The sequence below is a fragment of the Urocitellus parryii genome, chromosome 12, assembly GCF_045843805.1.
Source record: "Urocitellus parryii isolate mUroPar1 chromosome 12, mUroPar1.hap1, whole genome shotgun sequence".
NCBI classification, from domain to species: Eukaryota; Metazoa; Chordata; class Mammalia; order Rodentia; family Sciuridae; genus Urocitellus; species Urocitellus parryii.
In genome coordinates, this window is record NC_135542.1 from 50,352,932 (window position 1) to 50,375,826 (window position 22,895).

Genomic DNA, 22,895 nt, shown 5'->3' on the forward strand with positions numbered 1-22,895 from the left:
GGAAAGGCAAACTTGCTCTCTCTTCTGGAATTGGGGCATTCATCTCTTCCTGCCCTTGGACACAGGAGCTCCTCTGATTCTCAGGCCTTAGGACACCAGGACTTAGGCCAGTGATCTAATACCCACTCCTCCAACTCTCTCTCTAGTCTGGGGGCTACACCATCATATCCCCTGGTTCTTAGGCCTTGGGACCCATGCTGGATTATACCACTGTGTACACAGAGAGCATATCATGGGACTTCTCTGCCTCCATAATTGAGTGAGCCAATTCCTAAACCCCCTCTTCTATAAGTCTTTATTTCCTGTTGGTTTTGTTTCTCTAAAATCACTCTGATACAGTTTGCTTCCATTCTACTTATACTACTTATTAAATCGGACATGACATTCATTAAGGATTTAGGTGGAATATCTGAAAAATTATCTTAAAAGAAACTTCAGTTGAGAAATATTCCTTTATACAGAGCTAATACCCTATTTATAACATCCTTATTTGTTTATAAAAGCAACTATTCAAGAACATTACCCTATTTCCAGTTACAAAATTTTTTTCATTATTTTTTCATTGTTGATGAACCTTTATTTTATTCATTTATTTATATGTAGTGCTGAGAATCAAACCCACAGATGCAAGGAAGTACTCTACCACTGAGCCACAACCCCAGCCTTTTTTCTTTTTCTTTTATAGTGCTGGGGATTAAACCCGGGGCCTCATGCATGCTCTGCAAGAACTCCACCACTGAATCACACCTTCAGACTTTTTATTTATTTTTTATTTTGAGAAAGGTTGAATTTGAGACTTAGTAAGTTGTCCAGGCTGGCCTCTCACTTGAGATGCTCATCTCAGCCTCCCAAGCAGCTAGGATTATACTTTCTGATTTCTCCACCGGGAACAAAACTCTGTTGTATTAACCTAGCTGAGAATTGGCAGTTCCTGGATTTATATACATTGATCAAAATGCCCGGCCGCTCCAGTTATTAACATTTTATAATCAGGCTTTGAACCAATTTTGATAACTTTTATACCTAATTTGTGGAGATTTGCCTGAACACTGGTTCCAGGCCTGGCAGCCAAGCCTTTCAGCCTCCATGCTATTCTGACACCAAGGGCGGTCGCAGCTGAGACTGTGGTGGGAGGTGAAGCCCAGAGAGGCCCCTCTGCTTACCTTCAGCAGCTTCATCAGCCCCTCCAGCTGGACCATGAGCTCTCGCCTGCTTTCCTGTAGTGCCGACATCCTCTGCTCCAGCTCGTCTTTCCTTTGCCTGCATTAAGAGGAAGAATCCACCAGGAACAAAACTATTGTATTAGTCTAGCTGAGAATTGGCAGTTCCTGGATTTATATACATTGATCAGAATCCAAAGGATGTCAAATATTAACAAATTAAAACTGCCCTTTATGTGTCTTCCAGTAAATTAAAGTTCTCAATATTATTGTTGATGAATTTACCAATTTCATGGTTAGTAATTCTGAGAGATTATTTTCTATACCAAAATCCTAAAGAAATTCCAAGTGTGAACACACTCTGTTGGTGTTGGTTTCTGTGTCAGGTGGACGCCCAGTGTCTTCTGAACACTACCCAAGTGTCCTCCCTTCTTCATGATACAGAAGCACTTTTCAAAGTCAAACATTCCTGATTTCTCAAGCTTGAAAATCCCTTTGGACTTACATAAATTCCTGCTTCTTGCTGCCTTATGGATACTCCTGGACTCAGCCAACCAAATGCACATTTTTCAAATCCTTCCAGCTTAGCACTGAACACTTTAATAATAATAATCCCATTTCCAGCAACAGTTAGATGCCAGGAGGACAGTTTTTGCTTTTCTAGATATAGAAATAGTTACTTGTGCCTGAACTGAACTGGGGAAGGAAAAAGATGTATATTACATATTATATAATTCTCTGCTGGAGTCAACATTCGTCTCCCCATCCTTCCCAGTATCACTCAAATCTCACTAATATCCCAAATATGGCACAGTGAACACAGAACAACCAAAATTTCCACCTGACTACATTTAGAAACAAAAATGAATTTTTAGGAGATGGGATTCTATATACCTCTAATGATTTTTTAATGTTTCCTCTAAAGTCTCTACTCACAGGAGGGTACACACTGTTTCTAAGGTAGAAAGGAAAGAAGATCCTAGGTCACTTTCTTCTGAGAAGATTCTTCATTCCCTCCAAAAGAGCATCAAACTCGAAGCTGACCTTGCTCTCTGCTCCCATGCTGATCCTATGTCTAGCTTCTCAATCTTAAGAGACACTCTATATTTTTGTAGAAGTGAGAAGGTACCATACATAGTCAAGGTATAAGGGAGGCTCCTGTGGTTTCACATCTCCGCTGAGGTGCATTGGAAGCATCCTTCTCTGCTCTATGAAGCGCCAGGAGAATTACTCACAGGAAAGGGAAAGCGGGATGCCCAGCCAGAGTCTCTAAAGCCAGACAACTCAGCAAGAGAAGAGGAGGATGGCAGTATAACAGTCATTTTAAAATAATCCCAAAGGACAAACACTGCCCAGCTTGTCCTGGGAATTTAAGGAGATAAACTGGTATTTACCAGTTCTGTATTGATGGCTGAATTCTCAGCATGATTAATAATGGACCCCCTGGGCAGGTTTTTCTAACGGGACTGCCTACCTACATGGCAAGAGATTCTAATTCACTAGTTTGTTTCCACTGTAGATTATAGTGTGGGGACAAAAGAGCAGTCTCACTACCTACCTCAGCAACCGCAGCTCAGCCAGCAACGTGGGGTTCTGCTGGGCCTTCTCAGGAGTGGGCTGGGAAGCCTGCTCGTGCTCCAGACGGAGACGCTGGATCTCTTGCAGGATCTCTCTAGAGAGGAGGACGAAAGAAAGACAGCTGCCTGGTGCTTCTCAGCTCTCCTTCACTTTTTCCTGTTAGAACTTTTAACCCTCACAGTGTCTTATTCTGATTGCTCCCACATGACCAACATGTGAAACAGACTCCTCCTCAATGCTCTTTCACCTGACAATTCCTCAATGAAACAATCCTTTGTGATGGAAAAGTCAGAAAAACACTCTTCCCAATAACTTGCAAAATCTCCAGGGAAGGGAAATGACAACCAGAATGCTTTATTTACCCTGCTCCTCCTGGGGGAAGGAAAGAGACTCCTTGCAACCTCTCATGCAGGTCCCTATGCAGGTTTTCAGGTCTCCAGCCCCTGACCCTTCTCTCCTGAAGCCATGCATGTGACTCTAGGTCCAGTCTCTGCCCTGGTTTCTACCAGTCAGTGCACAGTAGCCTGCTGTCAGGTCTTTATGCCTTTGAAGTGTTTTTCCTAACCCAGAGACCAGTCACATGCAGTGCAATGGGCCAGGACAAGATGACCACACAGAGCAAAATGCTGCAGGGAAGCAGAGTAGAGAAAGGAATCCAGGAAGGGGTCACACTGGTGCTGCAGGGGATCCGGAGAAAGAATTCAGGGAGCACAGGAGAGAAGCACTTTGCACAGCCAGAATCAACAGCATGCAGATGTACACCAGGGTCCAGGGCATTCCCTGGGCTTCAGCCAGCCTCTGTGCACTGGGGTGGGATCTTCCTGTGTGGTCAGAAGCCATCTAATCTGTGAGGAAGATGAGAACCAGATACACATGTGCTAATCCTGGACTTGAGAAATGGGCTTCATTTATGCATCTTACCTGTTCTTGTTTTCCAGTTCTGCAATAAGTTGTCTCTGCTGTTTGTTGGCATCAAAGTTAAAGCTCACATCAGCAGGAGGACGAGTCTAGAGGAGGTAGAGAGTTGTTTTTTCCTGATTCAAATGTACCTAGGGTCTGAGACTGACTTGATTTCTTAGAAACTGTTTTTTTTTTTTTAATTATTTTTTAGTTGTAGTTGGACACAATACCTTTATTTTAACGTGGTGCTGAGGATAGAACCCAGCGTCTTGCATGAGCTAGGCAAACACTCTACCACAATTTACATACCATAATATCCACCCATTTTAAGTATACAATTCAATGAAGCTTAGTAAATTCAAATGGTTTTGCAGCTAACAACCACAGTCCAGTTTTAGAACATTTTCCATCACCACAAAATATTCCTTCATGGTAGTCTTCAACCACCACTCCCACCCCAACCACAGGCAGCCACTGATGGGCTTTCTGGCTGGTTTTGCCTTTTCTAGAAAATTCATATAAATGGAATCATACAACATGTAGGTTTTAATTCTGGTTTTCACTTAACATGAGCTTTTTTCCCCCTATACCTTTATTTATTTTTATGTGGTGCTGAGGATTGAACCCCAGTGCCTCACATGTGCTAGGCAAACACTCTACCACAGAGCTACAACCCCAGCCCCAACATGAGTTTTTTAAAATGATTAAATTATTGCTTATTTTCTTAGGTGTGTCAATGACATTTTGAATACACAGGAAAATATCTCTATTCTTAGGCAATGTATGCTGAAGTATTCAGGAGATATAATTAGGACATACGCAACTTATATTGAAGTGGTCAAGTAAAAAACATGGTAAAATATTAACAATCATGTAATTTAGACTGAAAGTATGAAAAAATTCACCATACTACTCTTTGAGCCTTTTTGAATGTTTTAAAACTTTTATAATAAAGGTAAGAAAAATGTGAAGGACAAATAACCTGGTAGAAAAATGGGTAAAAGATATACTCAGACATTTCACAGATGAGAAACTATTCTCAGCCATTGTTCATAATCAGGAAAATGTAAATTAAAACCACAAATAGCATTTCACATCTATTAGAGTAGTTAAAAAGAATGAAAATATCAACTGTTACTAAAGACAAAGAATAATGGGGTATATGCTGCTGGTACGAGATGAACTGGCTTAAAGACACCATAACTTCCATGCAACGGTAATGCCTGTTCTGTGGAAATACCTTGGAAAAACTGTGAGCATCAGTTACTGGTACATAGATTTATGTAATCCTTGAAGTTTTCTACCCAATTTTTTGGGGGTGGGGGATGCTAGGGATTGAACCCAGGGATTTGTGCATGAAAGGCAAGCACTCTGTCAACTGAGCTATATCACCAGCCCCATCCTTTCAGTTTTATTGTAGCAGCACGTTTACCAGGGGGCTGCATTTTCTTATCTAAGAGATACCATATTTTAGCAAAAGTGGCCTATAGCTGGGGTGCCCTAGAGGAACTAGATGTTTCCTCACTGGCAGCGTCAGCCATCCTTCTTTAACCAATAACATGTTTGTTTCTTTCCTTTTTTATTTGGTGGAGGAGGGTGGTGGGCAGGGTTTGAACCCAGGGTTGCTTTACCACTGAGCCACCTCCTCAGCCTTTTTTTTTTTTTTTTTTTTTTAAAGAGAGAGTGAGAGAGGAGAGAGAGAGAGAGACAGAGAGAGAGAATTTTTAATATTTATTTTTCAGTTCTCGGCAGACACAACATCTTTTGTTGGTATGTGGTGCTGAGGTTCGAACCCGGGCTGCACGCATGCCAGGCGAGCTCGCTACCGCTTGAGCCACACCCCCAGCCCCCTCAGCCCTTTTTACTTTTGTTTTGAGACAGGGTGTCAGCTAAGTTGCTGAGGCTAGTCTTGAGGTTGGGATCCTCCTGCCTCAGCCTCCCAAGTTGTTGGGATCACAAGCATGTGCCACTGTGTGTAGCTAACATGGGGTTTTTGAAGTTCGTCTGTATTGCTTCATGAACCAGTAGTTCCTTCTTTTTTATTCTTTTTGTTTCTGAGTAGTATTCCACTGTTTCCAGCTTTGGCTATTACAAAGGAAGCTATATGAGCTTTCATTTACAACTCTATATCAATGTTTCCATTTCTCTTGAATAAATGCATTGTTGTGAATTGCTGAGGTATATGTCTCTCTCTCTCTTTTTTTTTTTTTTTTTGGTGGTGCTGGGGATTGAACCTAGGGCCTTCTGCATGCAAGGCAAGCACTCTACCAACTGAGCTATATCACCAGCCCCACTGAGTTATAAGGTAATGGTATACTTAAAAATATTTGAGAACTGTCAACTGTTTTCCAAAGTGGATGCATTATGGTACAGTCCCAATGATAATGATTGGGGGTTCCAATTTCTCTCACCTGTACCAACACTTGGTATTGTCCTTTTGTTTTTAATCATCCTAGTGGATGTGAAATTCCCAATTGTGAGTTTTTGTTTTTTTTTTTTTAAACTGAGATACAATTTACATTCTATAAAATCTACTCTTTTAAAGTGTACAATGCAGTGGTTTTTAGTGAATTTATGACTTGTGTAAAACCGTTTCACAAACCTAAGTCCCCAAAAGAAACTCTGTGCTTGTTAGTAGCCATTCCCTATTCCTCCCGTTCTCAACAGACACCATTCTGCTTTCTGTCTCTTTGGATTTATTTATTCTAATTATTTCGTATATATCTGGCTTCTTTCATTTAACAGAAATTTTCAAGGTTCATCCATGTTCTACCATGTATCAGTACTTTATTCCTTTTCTTCTTTTTTTTTTAAAATATTTTTTTTTAGTTGAAGATGGACACAATACCTTTATTTATTTGTTTTTAATGCGGTGCTAGGGATAGAACCCAGTGCCACACACATCTAGGCAAGTGCTACCACTGAGCCACACTCCCAATTTCACTTCATTACTTTCCATGGCTGAATAATATAAGTAAAATATAGATGTTTTATCTATTCAACAGCTGATGAACTTTTGAGTTGTTTCCTCTTTTTGGCTGTTTTGAACAATGCTGCTATGAATATCTGTGTACAAATTAAGTTTTCTTCCTCTTGAGTAATATAGAGGAGTGGAATTGCGGGTCATGTGATAATTGCCTTTTGGGAAACTGCCAAACTGTTTTCCAAACTGGCCACATTGTTTATTCTCACCAGCAGTGTATGACATTTCCATTTTTTTTCAAAATCCTTGCCAACAGGGGGTACTGTCTACCGTTTTGACTAGTCACCCTATGGGTGTGGAGTAGGTCTATGGAGTCGCTCTGCATTTCCTTAATGACTATAGCCTGAGCATACTTTTTTTTTTTTTTTTTGTGCTTATTAGCCATCTGTGTATCTGCTTTGGAGAACTCATGTGGGTTTAATTTGCATATCGACTGATGTTTCTGACCCTTGTTAGGTCTTGGAGAATACAGTAGCCAATTATCAAGAAAGGGGAAAAGGGACAAGGACCTGAGCAGATGCCCTCACTGAGCCCTGTGGTGGCCAGGCCTCACTCCCACTCTTGGCTCTGCCTGAAACATGGCCTACAGCAGCAGAAACCTTGTTACCTTGTTCCTACCTAGAGTTAAAGGATTTAATAAGTAACTCTTTTCTAAATACACACCAAAATAGCAGAGCAAATCTGGGTGGGAGAATTTTGACCAAATTACAAAAGAATTTTCTTTATTAAAAGATGATCCTTCTTCTTCCAAAGAAACATGGACCAGCAGCCAGCTGAGTAAATTTTCCATATTATCATCAATCTTGTGACAGCCCAAGTTGACCCTCAGAAAAATGCCTTGTTTTGAGATTGAATCTAGCAATAAATAATAGGGTTGCAATTTCCTTCCTTCCTCCCTCCCTTCTTTCTTTCTTATTATAATTTCTGAAAACAAGAGTTACAGGGTACATATAGTTGAGGAAGTCAGCGCTAAAGGAATTTGCTTCTTATGAAGACAACAACAAATGACTAAAGAACCCTTCCAGTTCTGAGTGTCCGACAGTGAAGCTGAGGCGTCTTCCACAATGGAGGGTTAGCATGGGAATCAAGTCATTATCTATAGAGATTGCTAACTAGGTACATTCTTTGCCTCCAGAAAGTACTACTACTAAAAAATATGAAGAAACAGGGTGTAGGGCTGGGCTCCTCCATCTGGGTGCACCAATAGGGAGAAATCCCTCACCCCATTTTCAGGATCTAACAAGGGCTTATTTTAATCAGTGAAAATGTAAACAAGCCAGGCTGCCATGGTGTGAACATCCCCATGCTTCCTAAGTTGAAATTTCATCCCCACACTGAGGTGCTGAAGGGGTGGAAACTGTTCATGGGACCTTTGGGAGGTGACTAGGACTAGGTATGGTCCTTGTGGTAGAGCCCCCATAACCTGGTGATCCGGCAAGTTGTAATCCAGTGGTGTGCATTTCTGCAGACTCCTAAAAGAGACAAAGGCTCTCATCTTTATGAAACTGTCAGGATGAGTCCTAAAGAAACCTCTTAGATTGTCTTTACACTGCACGGCAGTCTGCCCACCATCCAAACTCACAGAGACTAACTGAAGGGCTGCGGATTATTAATAGCTCTCAAAAACCCAATAATGTTGTTTAAGACAGTGGTTACAGCTGTTAATCAGAAGACTGGAACTTGACTCTTCTTCCTTCTTTTCAATAAAGATCGATGAGCCCTAATCCTAGAGGTTCTCATTCAGTAAGTGTGAGGCAAAGCCAAGGATCTCTATATTTATTAAATGTTTCACATACAAATGTAATATGTAGCCAGGGTTGACAATGCCTATTTTTAAAATGTGTGCAAAACACTGCATGGATACTGTTAATCTCTAATTCTAAGAAGCCATGAGGATGTTCCCAAGATGGTATGTGCCTGCAGCAGCTCAGATAGTGGGGCTATGAAGGCTGGGATACTGTAAAAACCTAGTACAGATGTTTTAAATGAGCAGGGTGTGGTAGTGCATGCCTGTAATCCCAGTAGTTTTGGAGGCTAAAGCAGGAGGATCACAAGTTCTAGGCCTGTCTCAACATTTAGCAAGGCTCTAAGCAATTTAGCAAGAACCTATATCAAAAAATTTAAAAATAAATAAATAAATAAATAGGGCTGGTAGAGTCCCTGCCTTGCATGTACAAGGGCTTGTGTTTAATCCCCAGCACTACAAAATAATAAATAAATGAAATAAAATGGGCTGGGGATGTAGCTCAGTGGTAAAGTGCCCCTGGGTTCAATCTTTGGTACCAAAAATAAATGAATGAATGAATGAATGAATGAAAGAAGAATAAATAAAAGTTTTAAATGTGAGGGAGTATGACAATGGGTGATGGTTTATCCTTCCTGTCAATTTCCTCCTAAATTTCCCACAGTGAGTTTTAATTAACACTTTCCAAAAGGGGGGTTGTAATCCAGTGGTGCTGAGGATTGAACTCAGGGCCTTATGCATGCAAGGCAAGCACTCTACCAACTGAGCTATATCCCCAGCCCCAAGGTAAACAAAATATATGATTTAAATCTAACTCTGGTGAACTTTGTGATGAAACTTGGAGAATCTGCTGTTATTACTATGATTTATTGCACATTACAGTTTTTTTTTTTTAAAGATGGACACAATATCTTTATTTTATTTATTTTTATGTGGTGATGGGGATTGAACCCAGTGCCTCACATGTGTGAGACAAGTGCTCTTCTGCTAAGCTGTAACCCCAGTTGCCACATTACCGTTTTTTGTTTTATTTTCCAACTTTGTTAAAAAGGAATTTAGTATTTGAGAAAAAAGAAAAATGAGCTCTCCTGGTTCATCTAAGCAGCCTAAAATGTCTTTCTTCAAGGGTCAGGCAGCCTGAGTGGGCGTGTTGGGCGTTTGGGGAGAAGTCCCTGGGCTGATAGGGAGGCACTCTACAGGGTGCTTTGCTGGCTGCTCAAATGATCTAACTGGCTCTCTTTGTAGAAGAAGGTCTTTGAAAAAAATCAATACAAAGCTTATCTGGCAGGCTATAAATAAATTCTTTTGAGCAGTACACCCACTTTATGCAAAGCACTTGTATAGTTGTTGAGATTAGAGGATTAGGAGTCTTCTGTTTAACAGAAATCCAGTCAGGAGGGATCCTTCCTGAGAGGCCCAATGCTTGTGAGATCACTGCACATGGCAAAACAAACACAGGGCGAAAGGCACCAGAGGCAGTACTCACCCTCCCCATCCTAACAACCATTTCACAAGAATTAGAGAACTGGTATCAGGAACTACCAGGTGTAAACAGCCTTATCTTGGTTCAAAGTTAAGGAGTACAGGGATCTCAGGGTCAAACGGCTTTGCAGTTTTATTTACAACACTTTAAAAGCACTATGTGAGGTCAACAAGGCTATTTAACGGCATTACACATACTAAATTATTAAAATTCAATCGGTGCAGCCAATCTCAACAAATTTATCTATATATTTTTAATTTATAAACTAGTGGTTGGGAATGATTGAAGACAGGTGTAAGGTTTAACTTACCTCACTGTACTTTTCTTTTTCCCCAGACTTTTTTCTATTTAGTTCTGTTTCACTAACCTTTCATGTTTAGAGTCAGACATGCAACATGTTTCTAGCTTCTTGGGAAGAGGATTTGGAAATCTTTGGAAGAGGAAATTTGAAAGATTTGGAAGAGGAAATTTTGAAATTACTTCCTTGGGGAGAAACAAATCAAGAATTTCCATCTGCAGCTTTTGCAACTCTATTTTCCTATGAAAGCATAAAGTGGCACGCCTTGCTATACCTGATAGACTGTGTTTGTATGACCTGCTCCTGGGTGAGCTGTCCTGCCTGTCCTGCCTGGCTTCATTCCAGTGCTGTTCCTGCACTCTGGTCCTGCAGCCTCAAACTTCAGGACTTACATTTGTTTAAACACTCCACTGGGCCATATTCCATCCCCTTCACCTGGTTAACACTTAGAAAGTCTGTGGTTTGGGTTTCAGATCGTCCCTCCTATCATCTCCTTCTTTGCTTCTAGGTTTAATTCCCTTCCTCCTGGATTACCATTTAAAACTATGCAACATGGGTAGTTTCTTTATCTCTCTCAGGCTTAGTTTCCTCACAAGATTATTCTGAATAATAAATTAGCTAAGACATATGCAAAACACTGAGAATAATGACTGGCACATAATAAATATTCAATAAGTGTTAAATATTTGTACTATTCTTTTAGCATGTTACGGTGACCTTTCCAGTCCTTGTCAGAAAGCATCTATTTCTCATGTTGACAGCTAAGCTTGTTTCTTTCAGTATGTTCAAGATATTCAATTGTCTTTTATTCATGGAGAAAATTCGTAAAAGTTTTATCACAAACATCTTGCAGCAGCACTGGATGTAATCAGATATTTTATTTGAAAATAAGGGTTTTTGGCCAGTTGTGGTGGTGCAGGCCTATAATCCAGCATCTTGGGAGGCTAAGGCAGGAGAACTGCAAGTTTGAGGCCAGCCTCAGGAACTTAGTGAAGCCCTAAGCAACTCAGTAAGACTCTGTCTCAAAATAAAAAATAAAAAAGGGCTGGGGATGTGGCTCAGTGGTTAGGTGCCCCTGGGTTCAATCCTCAGTACCAAAACAAACAAACAAAAAATTAAAATAAGTCTTCTTTTATAAAGAAATTGTTCTATCATTGCTGTAGAAAAACTAATTGCCAATACTTTGCAGGAGGAAATTTAGAGATTTTCTCATCTCTGTGCTGGCATAAAGCTATCTTTTATACCATTCCTTCTCCAAGAAAACGATGCTTCAGTGGGCCAGGCTCAATATAAATTTGCATTCCTAGGATGAATCTCACTTGATCATGGAGTATTATCCTTTATACATCTTCCTGGATTCAATTTGCTAATATTTTCTTAATGATTTTTTGCACTGTGTTTATGAGAGAATTTAGTCAGCAGTTTTCTTTTCTTGTAATGGCCTTACATTGTTTTGGTATCAGTGGCCGGACAGAATGACCTGGAAAGTCTTCCTTCCTGCCTTCAGACAGAGGATGCACTAAGCTAATCTTATTTCTTCTTTTAGCATGATAGCAGTGCACAGTTAAGCCATCAGGGCTGGGGATTTTCTTGGTGGAAAGTTAATTATAAATTCAATTTCTTGGGCTGGGGATGTGGCTCAAGCGGTAGCGTGCTTGCTTGGCATGCATGCGGCCCGGTTTGATCCTCAGCACCACATACAAACAAAGATGTTGTGTCCGACGAAAACTAAAAAATAAATATTAAAAAAAAAATTCTCTCTCTCTCTAAAAAAAATCTCTAAAACAAATAAATAAATAAATAAATTCAATATCTTTAACAGACAGAGCTATTTGGTTTTGTCTGTCTTTTAAGAAGTTTGTCTATTTCACATAAGTTGTCAATTTTATTGGCAAAAGTTGTTCATAATTTTCTTTATCACCATTTTAGTGTAAGATCTGTAGTGATAATCCTTCTTTCATTCCTGAGACTGGTCATTTGTGTTTTTGCTTAATCAGTATTGTTGAGTTTTTTTTTTTTTTTTTTTTTTTTTTTTTTTTTTAAAGAGAGAGTGAGAGAGGAGACAGAGTGAGAGAGAGAGAGAATTTTTAATATTTATTTTTTAGTTCTCGGCGGACACAACATCTTTGTTGGTATGTGGTGCTGAGGATCGAACCCGGGCCGCACGCATGCCAGGCGAGCGCGCTACCGCTTGAGCCACATCCCCAGCCCAGTATTGTTGAGTTTTATTGATTTCATTGATGTTTTTAAAGAACTCAACTTTGATTTTCTCTTCGTGGTTCCTTTTTTTTTTTTTTAAAGAAAGAGAACACTGTAGATGACATTATAGGTTTCTTCAATCTCCCCCCAAACATCCTCCCTGCTTCTGTCCCTCTCTTTTTTCACGTTTATATTCCCCTACACAATGTGTACATTAATCAATGCTAATTTCTACCACACTGCTGGGTGGTAGAAATTACTCACCGTGTTTCCTGCTTCTGCAGCGAGTCGGGCAGCATAGCGGGCTATGAGTCGGTGCTCCTCATCCAGCCGGCTAGGACTTTCCAGGACACTGCCAAGGAGATAAAAATTCAACAGGTGTCTATTAAGCACCCCCAACTGCTGTTCCATCCTTAAAAAGAAGACACAGGAGAAAAGCTTATAATTCAGAATAATAACAAAAGAAATGCAGGCCTGGATCGAAGGCAATAATGGTCTCCTGAGACAAAAGGGGACTCATGCAGATGTGTCACTCTTCCCCAGCATACACCTCACTCTCCCGCACCAGCAAAGGGGCACTTCTTTTTGAATGAAGGGCTAAAACAGGGTACTCACAAGTTCTGAGTTAGGGATTTCTAACCAAATGCTGGGAAAAATCCATGACTTTTTAGACCTAGATCTTGAATTCAAAAAGACCAAGAGAAAACTAGAATATCATGAAAAAAGAAAGAACTGAGAAAAAGTATACTTGACATGGCTGAGCAAAAGTGGGGAATCCTGGCTGGAGCCAACCAAACTACTATAAAGCCGGAGAAGAATCCATGGTATTCAACATTCCCTTTTAATACCTCTCTCTTATTTTACTATGCTTATTCTGCAACTTTACCCCTTAGTTTAGGCAACTAAATGAAAGAAGGGTTCTTGAGTAGGTTAGTCCTATGTAAATGGTTGACTTTTTTATTTTAGTAAGCTGTTGTTTACTCATACCAGCCCAGTCCTAGATTAACAGGGTCTCTGTCAGGCATGGTGGTACACACCTGTAATCCCAGCAACTTGGGAGGGTGAGGCAGGAGGATCGCAAGTACAAGGCCAGCCTCAGCAATTTAACAAAACCCCGTCTCCAAATTAAAAAAAAAAAATAAACAGGAACTGTATCCACATAATTATCTTTAAGACTGGAAGAAGCTTTAGGACAAAAGTGACAATGATGACTGACCAGTGAAGGTTGCTGTGGCTTGTCTCTTCTTTGGCCCTAGTTTCATGAAGTTTCCAAACCTCTTGATCAGAATTTGGTGGCATGACAAGTAATATTTAAGAATTTAAAGATATGAGTTCAACACTCCCCCAACCTTGTTACAATGACTGTGGGGATGCTGGGAAGGTCCAGGTTAAATCAATAAAGGGAGCCCTTTTTCTTGCATAGAAGCAACTGCATTTTTTCTATTTAAAAAAAAACAAAAAAACTTCCTATGTTTCTATTTCTGTGGCCAATTTAACCTTAACTTAGTCTTTCCTCTAGGATAGATTTAAAAAAAAACAAAACAAAAACATGCTTTAAGTCACCTGGCTATAACCCCTATCAATGTTTTATAAAGTTTTAGGTGTGTGAATGTTCGTGTTACTCAGTAGGCTGTAATATTTCAGGGTCAAGACGCCATAGTCTGAGTTGAACTACCATATTTGTGCCTTAAAGGTGTTTTGTCAGAAACAAGAGAGCTGTGTGTTTTATTTATTGATTTATTGCAATATTGTGGAATGAACTCAGCAGTGCTCTCCCATTGAGCTATATCCTCAGCCCTCACTTTTTCAAAAAATATTTTATTTTGAAAAAGGGTCTTACTAAGTTGCCAAGGCTGGCCTTGAACTTGGGATCCTATAGCCTCAGCCTCCTGAGTGGCTGGTATTATGGGTTTACATCACCATGCCCAGCAAAAACTGTATCTTTTAATTAAAAAACAAAAATGAATGATTAACAAAACAAGTGAAATGACATTACAGAGGGAATGGCAGCCCAAGAGTGGGACCTCTGTAATATGGCAAGGCTCTCTGGCACAGAAGCTCCTTTTCCTCTATCACACTCCATCTCTGTAGGAAAGTTAATCTTACCTGCCATTTACACACAAGCATGGATGATAAGACTGCTTTAATTGGCTACGTTTTCTAGACAGAAACTAGAACTGTGTGTTAATGAGAATATTTTAGTGTTGTTGTTACTGGGAAGTGAACTGAGAGGTGGTCTCCAACCCCCCTTTTAAAAGTCTGTCTTTATCCCCAGCCCTTTTTTTTTTTATTTTTTTTATTTTGAGACAGCATCTCACTAAGTTACTGAGGGCTTTGCTAATTTGCTGAGACTGGCCTTGAACTTATGATCCTCCTGTCTTAGCCTCCCATGTTGCTGGGATTAAAGGTATGTACCACTCAGCTAATGAGAAGTTTTAAGGTCAATGAAAATTATTTGATGGTAATTACAAAGGTTCCTTACTCTTCTGTTTGACTTACATTTTCAGAATTAGCCAGGAAATGCCTGACTTCTTCAATGAACTATGAGGCTCAGTTCCTCAGACTATAAATCAAGAAGAGATGCAGCTTTCACTACTCATCATGTTCTCCCAGGACCACAGGCCACCATTTCTTGCTCAGGGAGTCTTGGACCTAAGCCACAGGACTTGAACACTTTGGGAAAACCTACCACAAACCTTTGTGGGCTGAAATATCAGGCAGCAGTCTCTGCCAACATCCTGTTGCCATTTTACTGTGACATCTTTAAGCATGCTGGACAACTGCCCTTACTGATAAAAAGTAATTTTTCCTGCCTGGGGTAAAACAGCTCAATTTCCAGAAACCAAGAGGCTGGAATGAGTGCACAGAAATCAGGTGTTGGACAAGAAGATGTTCTCTGTGACTCAACGTACAATTATCAGCCTTACTTCCCCTTCCACAGAATGAGCCCCTTTGGACCCACCTGGGACTCCAGAGGATCCTAGATCTTCTATGGCTTTTGAGAGAGGAAAATGCCCCCAAATCACAATGCTTCTTAGTCATACAAAAAAAACCTCATGGGAAATAGTGTGGCACACCATAGTAAAAATAGTCCTTTTCAAGTGTACGTTTCCCCCACTGACTACTAATTAGAATGGGGGATGATGAGTGAGGTCAAAGGACCTTCCCAAGGAGCCATGCATGCTATGGGAAAAACTTGGATCAAATTTAATGTTCCACCTGTTATATGTATAGTTTATATATTATGATTTTCTCTTATAATAGGCTTCTCAAAGCAAGGCTTTACAAGTTCTTTGGCATCATACTCCTCTTTGCTGCTATGTAGAGGGAAGGGGTGGCTTTAGGTTATCGTCCTTGGGGAATGGTGTCGGCCTGGAGTAGACAGGAGGCTGTGGTTCCACCTGAATGAAAAGTGCTTTGTTTGGTATTAACTTTTTTTTTAAGGGATTAACTTTGCCATAGTTAGTGGTTACCTAATATTTTTCCATCTCAACCCACTGAGGGATCAGTCACATTCCCATAGTAACAGGAAATCAGAACTCTAGATAGGGAAGAGGGGTTGAAGGGCAAGGGGGGTGGGAATGGGGTTAGAAATGATGGCGGAATGTGATGATCATTATTATCCAAACTACATGTATGAAGACATGAATTGGTGTGAGTATACTTTGTATACATCCAGAGATATGAAAAATGGTGGTTTATATGTATAATAAGAATTGTAATGCATTCCGCTGCCATATATAAATTAAAAAATAGTAGCTTTTATTTATTTATTTGTTTTGCCACAGTAGTTTTTAGGGTAAGGGGCATGGAGGATTATAGTACATGTAACTATTATAATATGAGGAGGTATATATAGAGTTCTTAAGAAGCCTCTTAGGTGACAATGATCCAATACCACTGTTGAACACCAGTGGTTTAAAGAATCGAGAATGACAGATTTGTTCCAACATGCTAAAGATGAAATACGGTGATGGTATCAAAGCACCCATATTAGACAAAGTGAGATTGATTGGCCTTCACCTTCGAGTGTCAACAGGAAGATTTCATTATTTAAAAGGAGAGAATGCATGAAATACTTCTGTGAACGATATCTGGAACTGTAGATCTCTAGGAGGTTTTATGCACTCTTCAAGTGCAATCTGAAGGGGTTAAACCCTACTTCTGGGGAGACTTTATAACTCCACGTTTAGGTAAATGCTGGGCTTGGCAAGGCTCCTTCTCTTGTGGAAGCCAATGCTTCAGCAATTGTTTTAACTCTGCCAACCACACATGGCAAGTTTTCAAGAGCACCCCACGAGCAGAGCTTTTCCGGCTGGTAACCCCAGGTAACCCAGCTCTCACTCCCTCCAATCAGCCCTGGCCACCCGCCTGGTGCTGCTGCTCTACCACTAACCGTGCACAGTGCTGCAGGCGGGCCACATAGAAGGCTATCAGCGCATGCTCATCGGCCAGCGAGCTGGGCATATCCTGGCTATACTGAAACCTGGGAACGATGCAGGCAAGGACAGCAAGTGTGACAAACACAGAAGGAAAAATGAACATGGATTAAAATGAGCAAACTTAAAAATAGGAAAAATAAATCATGATAAGGAAAATAATAAAAAACCACAATGCATAATGCGATAAGGTATTAGGCGATCTGGAGTCCATCCCAGTCCTTTAACACAAGCAACCTTTTAGGAGATAATGTTGGCCAACTGACAACACAGTCCTTGAGGAGCTGTGCTCTCAGCTCTGTCAAGGTTCTGGGCTGTGCAATGGGTGTATGTTTTAGGGAGGCCCTCTGGCAGAACTATTGAGCAGAATGAATCTATTTCGTATAACTAAGTGATTTCTGAACGCTTTGCTTTTATAGCTTTTGTCTACCCTTAAGAATTTTCAATGTTAATTAAGCACACTGCTATCTAAATATTATTTGTCAGAATTCCTCCTTTAGCTTCAGTCTATTTTCTCCCATAAAACTTGTACTTGAACCAAACTCACTGGAATTGTATCCAATTATAAGACATCTCTGAGACTCTCTCTTAGAGATATGTGAAAGGTTCTTAAGCACAAGCTCTTTTTTTAAAATTTTTTTATTCTAATTTGTTATATATGACAGCAGAATGCGCTACAATTCATATTACACATATAGAGGCCATTTTCCATATCTCTAGTTGTATACAAAGTATATTCATATCATTTGTGTCTTCATATATATACTTTGGATAATGATGTCCATCTCATTCCACCATCATTTCTAACCCATGCCTCTTCCCTTCCCCTCCAACCCCTTTCCCCTAACTAGAGTTAGTCTATTCCTCCCATGCTCCCCCTCCCAACCCGACGATAAGTCAGCCTCCTTATATCAGAGAAAAACTTGGTTTTTGGAATTGGCTAACTTCACTCAGCATTATATTCTCCAGCTCCATCCATTTACCTGAAAATGCCATGATTCTATTATCTTTTAATGCTGAGTAATACTCCGTTATGTATTTTTACCACATTTTTTTTTTTTATCCATTCGTCTACTGAAGAACACTTAGGTTGGTTCCACAATTTAGCTATTGTGAATTGTGCTGCTATATGGCATGTTTTTAAAAAAATTTATTATACAAATGCTAAAATTTGCATAAAATACAATAATCTAAGGACTGCCTCTCAGGTACCCATCAATAAACATGAACAAATATCAACATTTCATCAATCTTGTGTAATCTATTCTTTCTTCTTTTAACTTTGGTGCAGGAAAGGTGGCTATAGCAAATCCAAGGCAATCATTTCACTTGGGAATCCTTGAGCTTATATATCTATCAGTGAAAACATTTTACATGACCAACATTATCATCACACTTATGAAATTTGGCAAAAGTGTTTTAATATATCAGCTATTTTGAAAAATCTCTTCAAACCCTAAAAGTGTCCCTTTCCTGTTAAAATCAAGATCCAAGCAAGGTTCCCACTTTGCATTTGGTTGATAAGCTTATATTTGATGGATATATTTCTGTCTTTAGTCCATAATGGTTCCATCTTTTCCTTGTTTATTTTATGACATCTGTTGTGAAGAAACCAGAATACCTCGTAGAATACACTACATTCTGGATTTGACTGTTTCCTGTGCAAGTTATAAGACATTATAACTTATTTCTCTATCCCGTATTTAGATCTAGATACTTGATTACATTTTTTGCTTGTTTTGTTCATGAGAAGTGGCTTGAGTCTGTGTATGTTGTACTCATAAACCAAAAAGAAGGCATATAATGGAATGGAATACAGACACTGATGAGTGGACTCATCATAACTTATTTCTCTATCCCGTATTTAGATCTAGATACTTGATTACATTTTTTGCTTGTTTTGTTCATGAGAAGTGGCTTGAGTCTGTGTATGTTGTACTCATAAACCAAAAAGAAGGCATATAATGGAATGGAATACAGACACTGATGAGTGGACTCAGATGTTATTGGTCGTCTCTCTCCATTATGAAGTCCTTCTTTTAATTTTTAACCTAATGGTACTTTAACATATACTAATGATTCTTACCTAGATTCACCATTTTTTTAGGGGGGCGGTGTGGCAAAAATGTTGATTTTTCTAATGTTATCATCCTTTCTGCAATTATTATTATCCTATTTTTTAATCTTAAAATACTGTTCATTTAAGAAAGATAAAACAAAGGCTGATTTTTCCATTATTTAATAAAATTCAGAATAATGAGTTAGTGCCATAGCAACCTCTAATGGCTACCTAGGAATTTTCTTAGTATCATTATGAATTCATATAGGTGTTCCAATCAATTTCAATTGTTATTATGATTATTTTTTTAGATGACGTCTTGCTACATTGCCCAGACCAAACTTGAATTCAAGGACCCCAGTGATAAGTTCAACTCAAGTGATCCTCTTACTTTAGCCTCCCAAGTGGCTGAGATTACAGACACAGCACAGTGTGCCTGGCTCAGTTATGTTTTCGATACTCAGACTGTGCTACTTTTGGCAAGTGGGGCAGAAGCTTCTGAGTTCTCTGACACACCAATTAGAACTTATTCGTTTCCTTGCTTTTTGTAATAAGATACACCCATTTTGTCTTGTATATATCCTGTCCCAGACTTGAAATCAACCACTTTTCCAAGGGCTTGTGGTTTCCTTTACTGGGAACGAGTATTTAGAGACCATATTAGGGTGCTCAGTATTTCTGGTTTGTCACTACTTTTAGGCCCTTTCAGTGGATAAAGCTAGGAAATGTGTATTTAGAAAGAAGAAAAATAAATGATTTATCTTAGGACTTTCAAAGTACCATTCCATTTTCTTCTGGCCTGCGTTGTTTTTAGTGAGTTGTCATCAATATTCTTGTTTTTTTTTTCTGTATACAACATGTCTTTTTTTCCCTCTAGCTGCCTTTGATATGTTCTCTTTCTCATTACTTACTGTTCAGCAATTTTATTCTGACGTGTCTTGGTTGGTATGATTGTTGTCTCTATTTAGCCTGCTTAAATTTATTGAGCTTTTCTGTTGTTGTTGAGCCTATAAATCTGTAGATTTATAGTTTTTTTGCTTGACATTGTCCCACAGGTAACTGAGCCTCTGTTCATTTTTCAGGAATTCTCTTCTTTGTGCTTCATTTTGGATAGTTGTATCTCTCTGTCTTTAACTTCAGTGAAGTATTCTCCTATGACTTCTGATCTTCTGTTAAGTCCAGCCAGCTACTGACTTTTTCAATTCAAGCATTGCCCTTTCAACCCTAGGCATTCCATTATTCTTGTTTAAATGTTTTTTGAATCAAAGTAGAAAATATATTCAGAAAGTTTTAATTACATTTGGTTCTTTCTTATTTCTTCCATTTTGCTCATTATATCCATATTTTTCTTTATATTCCTGATATTTACCATTACTGTTTGAAAATCCATGCATGATAATTGCATCATAGATTATTTCTAACTCTGTTTCTCTTGACTGATTTTTCTCCTGGATAGAGCTCATATTTTCCTGCCTTTTCCTGTGTCTTCTAAACTTTTTTTTCCCTTACTGAATCATAGAAATGATAAATTTATATTATAAATGTCTGGATTTTGTTGCCTTCCTCTAAAGAATCTGGCAGGGTTTTTTTTTTTTTTTTTTTTTTTTTTGGTACTGGGGACTGAACTCAGGGGCACTTGGCTACTGAGCCACATCCCCAGCCCTAATTTGTATTTTATTTAGAGACAGGGTCTCACAGAGTTGCTTAGCACCTTGCTGTTGTTGAGGCTGGCTTTGAACTCAGGATTCTCCTTTCAGCCTCTCCAGCCACTGGGATGACAGGCATCTGCCACCACACCCCACCAGGCAGTTAATTTTGAGGCTTGTTTTAAGCTTCATCAGCACAGATCTAGAGTGGCCTTTATCAAGGACAATTTTCACCCTGCTCCTAAGGAGTGGCCTTCCTGATGGTTTTTACAGAGTAATGTTCAGTTTTCAACGTCGTCTCTCTTCTCTACTTTGACTGGTCGGAACTCAAATATTTGTGTGTCTCAGGTAATTACCTGTTCCATTTTCAGATTTTCAGGATTTGTTCTTTCCAAGGTCTTAGAAAGTCTCATTCTATACAAATACAGCTTAGTTTTCAGAAAGATTCAAGGGAACCTCCATGCATATTTATAGAGCTCTTTCTCTGCATGGCTTCCTCCCCTCTGGTATTCTGCCTGGGAAATTCCAGCTTTCTTGAAGTCTGACTTCTATCTCCACATCTCAGAAGAGTGCCCTGCTCTGCTAGTATCCATTGCACTATGGACAAATGCCTCTGCGCAGGATGCCAGAGCAAACACAGGGCTATCTTCACTGCTTCTCTTCCCTCAGGGATCAGTCCTGTAGCACTTCTTATCTACTTTCTGAAAACAACTGTTTCTTATATTTAGACCAGTTGTAGTTCATACTGGGAAAGCTATAATATAATAACAGTTACTTCACCACAACCAGAGTGGAAGTTCCCTAATAACTCATTTTTATCATACCTTTGTAAAGTATTGATCCACCTCAAACTGGAAATGAAAACTTAAATAAAACTGCTTCTTCGTGGTGGACAGGTTGGGAAGTACTGCTATATAACCTTGCAGGCCACTATCTGGACATAAGCTTTTACTTTGATATAAGAAGCTATAGGAGGGTTTTGAAAAGAAGCAAGGAGGGCTGGGGTTGTGGCTCAGTGGTAGAGCACTTGCCTACCATGTGAGGCACCAGGTTCGATTCTCAGCACCACATACAAAACAAAACAAAACAAAGCAAATAAATAAAGACCCATCAATAACATATAAAAATATTTGTTTAAAAAAGAAGTAAGGAATGATAAGATTTACATTTTAGTAGGATAATTTGCTCTGTGGAAAGTAAACTGCAGAGAACAGAAGCACTCAAGTAGATTATTGCAACATTCCTGAGGGCATGGTGGTGCACACTTGTAATCCCAGAGACTCTGGAGGCTGAGGCAGGAGGATCACAAGTTTAGGGTCAGTCTCAGCAACTTAGTGAGGCCCTAAGCAACTGAGTGAGACCTTGTCTCAAAATTAAAAATTACAAGGGCGGGGGAATGGATGTGGTTCAGTGGTTAAGCATCCCTGGGTTCAATCCCCAGTACCAATTTAAAAAAAAAAAATCTGCAACATTCAAAACATTTCAGATGAGAGACAGGGTGTGTAGAAAAATAGTAATAGCAGAAGTGGCAAGAAATAGTAGGATCTTGGTGTTTTGTTTATTTTTTTTTTGGATAGAGTTGATCTAATAATCAGACAGTTTAGATGGATGTAAGAGAATGACAGGAATCAAGATTTTTACTGAATAACTAAAAGAATGAAATAGCCAATAACCAGGAGGGGAAGACTGGGAAAAGTAGATTTGGTGGGGGAAGATAGAGAACTCAGTTTGGGACATGCACATTGTAAGACATGTATTAAACACCCAAGGAAAAGTACTGATCAGGAGGTAGACATAAGCAATTAGAGCTGAGGAAAAGGTCTGGACCAGAAAAATAAGACTAGAAGTCACCAGTATGCAGACAGTCATCATTATTTAATTTTTTTGGTGGTGCTGGGGATTGAACCCAGGGCCTTGTGCATGTGAGGCAAGCACTCTACCAACTAAGCTGTATCCCCAACCCTAAGACAGTAATAAAATCTATGAATACAGATGAGACTACCTATAGTAAGAGAATGAAGATAGAAAAAAAAAGTGGTGTCTACTGCATACCATCCTGAATGTACCTGATCTTGTTTGATCTCAGAAAACAAAAGCCATCCAGGCATACTACCATTCAGAGTTCAAAAAGGTATGAAGGACTAGCAAAGGAAGCCAGGAAGGAGTGAAGGAAAAGGAGCACGACCCCTGTAAGCCAAGCATGACAGTGTTCCAAGAGAGCAGGAGAGATGATCCGTGCCAGACGCCACTCAGAGACCAAGCAAGGCCCTGAGCAGTGACCACTAAAGTCAGTGCCGTGGAATACAGGAAGTTTCCATGACAGCGCTAGCTCTAGAAGAGTAGTGGGTGTACATGGCAGAACAAAAACCGAAGATGCATACTACAGATAACTTTCAAGAAGTTCTC

The 22,895-nt window shown here is 39.5% G+C and overlaps 1 protein-coding gene and 1 non-coding gene across 2 annotated transcripts in view; both read right to left on the bottom strand.

The window, feature by feature from the left end:
* The window catches only part of Dtnb (dystrobrevin beta), a 228,612-nt gene that overhangs the window by 36,237 nt on the left and 169,480 nt on the right, over positions 1-22,895 (bottom strand). Inside the window, exons 11-15 of the mRNA XM_026389833.2 lie at positions 16,742-16,831; positions 12,610-12,697; positions 3,660-3,745; positions 2,719-2,832; positions 1,164-1,260 (exon numbers count right to left, since the gene is read on the bottom strand). Of these exons, the coding sequence (XP_026245618.2) occupies positions 1,164-1,260; positions 2,719-2,832; positions 3,660-3,745; positions 12,610-12,697; positions 16,742-16,831 (475 nt within the window). The remainder of the gene's footprint in view (positions 1-1,163; positions 1,261-2,718; positions 2,833-3,659; positions 3,746-12,609; positions 12,698-16,741; positions 16,832-22,895) is intronic.
* On the bottom strand, positions 5,852-5,924 carry Trnaa-ugc (transfer RNA alanine (anticodon UGC)). The gene has a single exon. It is a non-coding gene; the product is annotated as a tRNA-Ala (tRNA).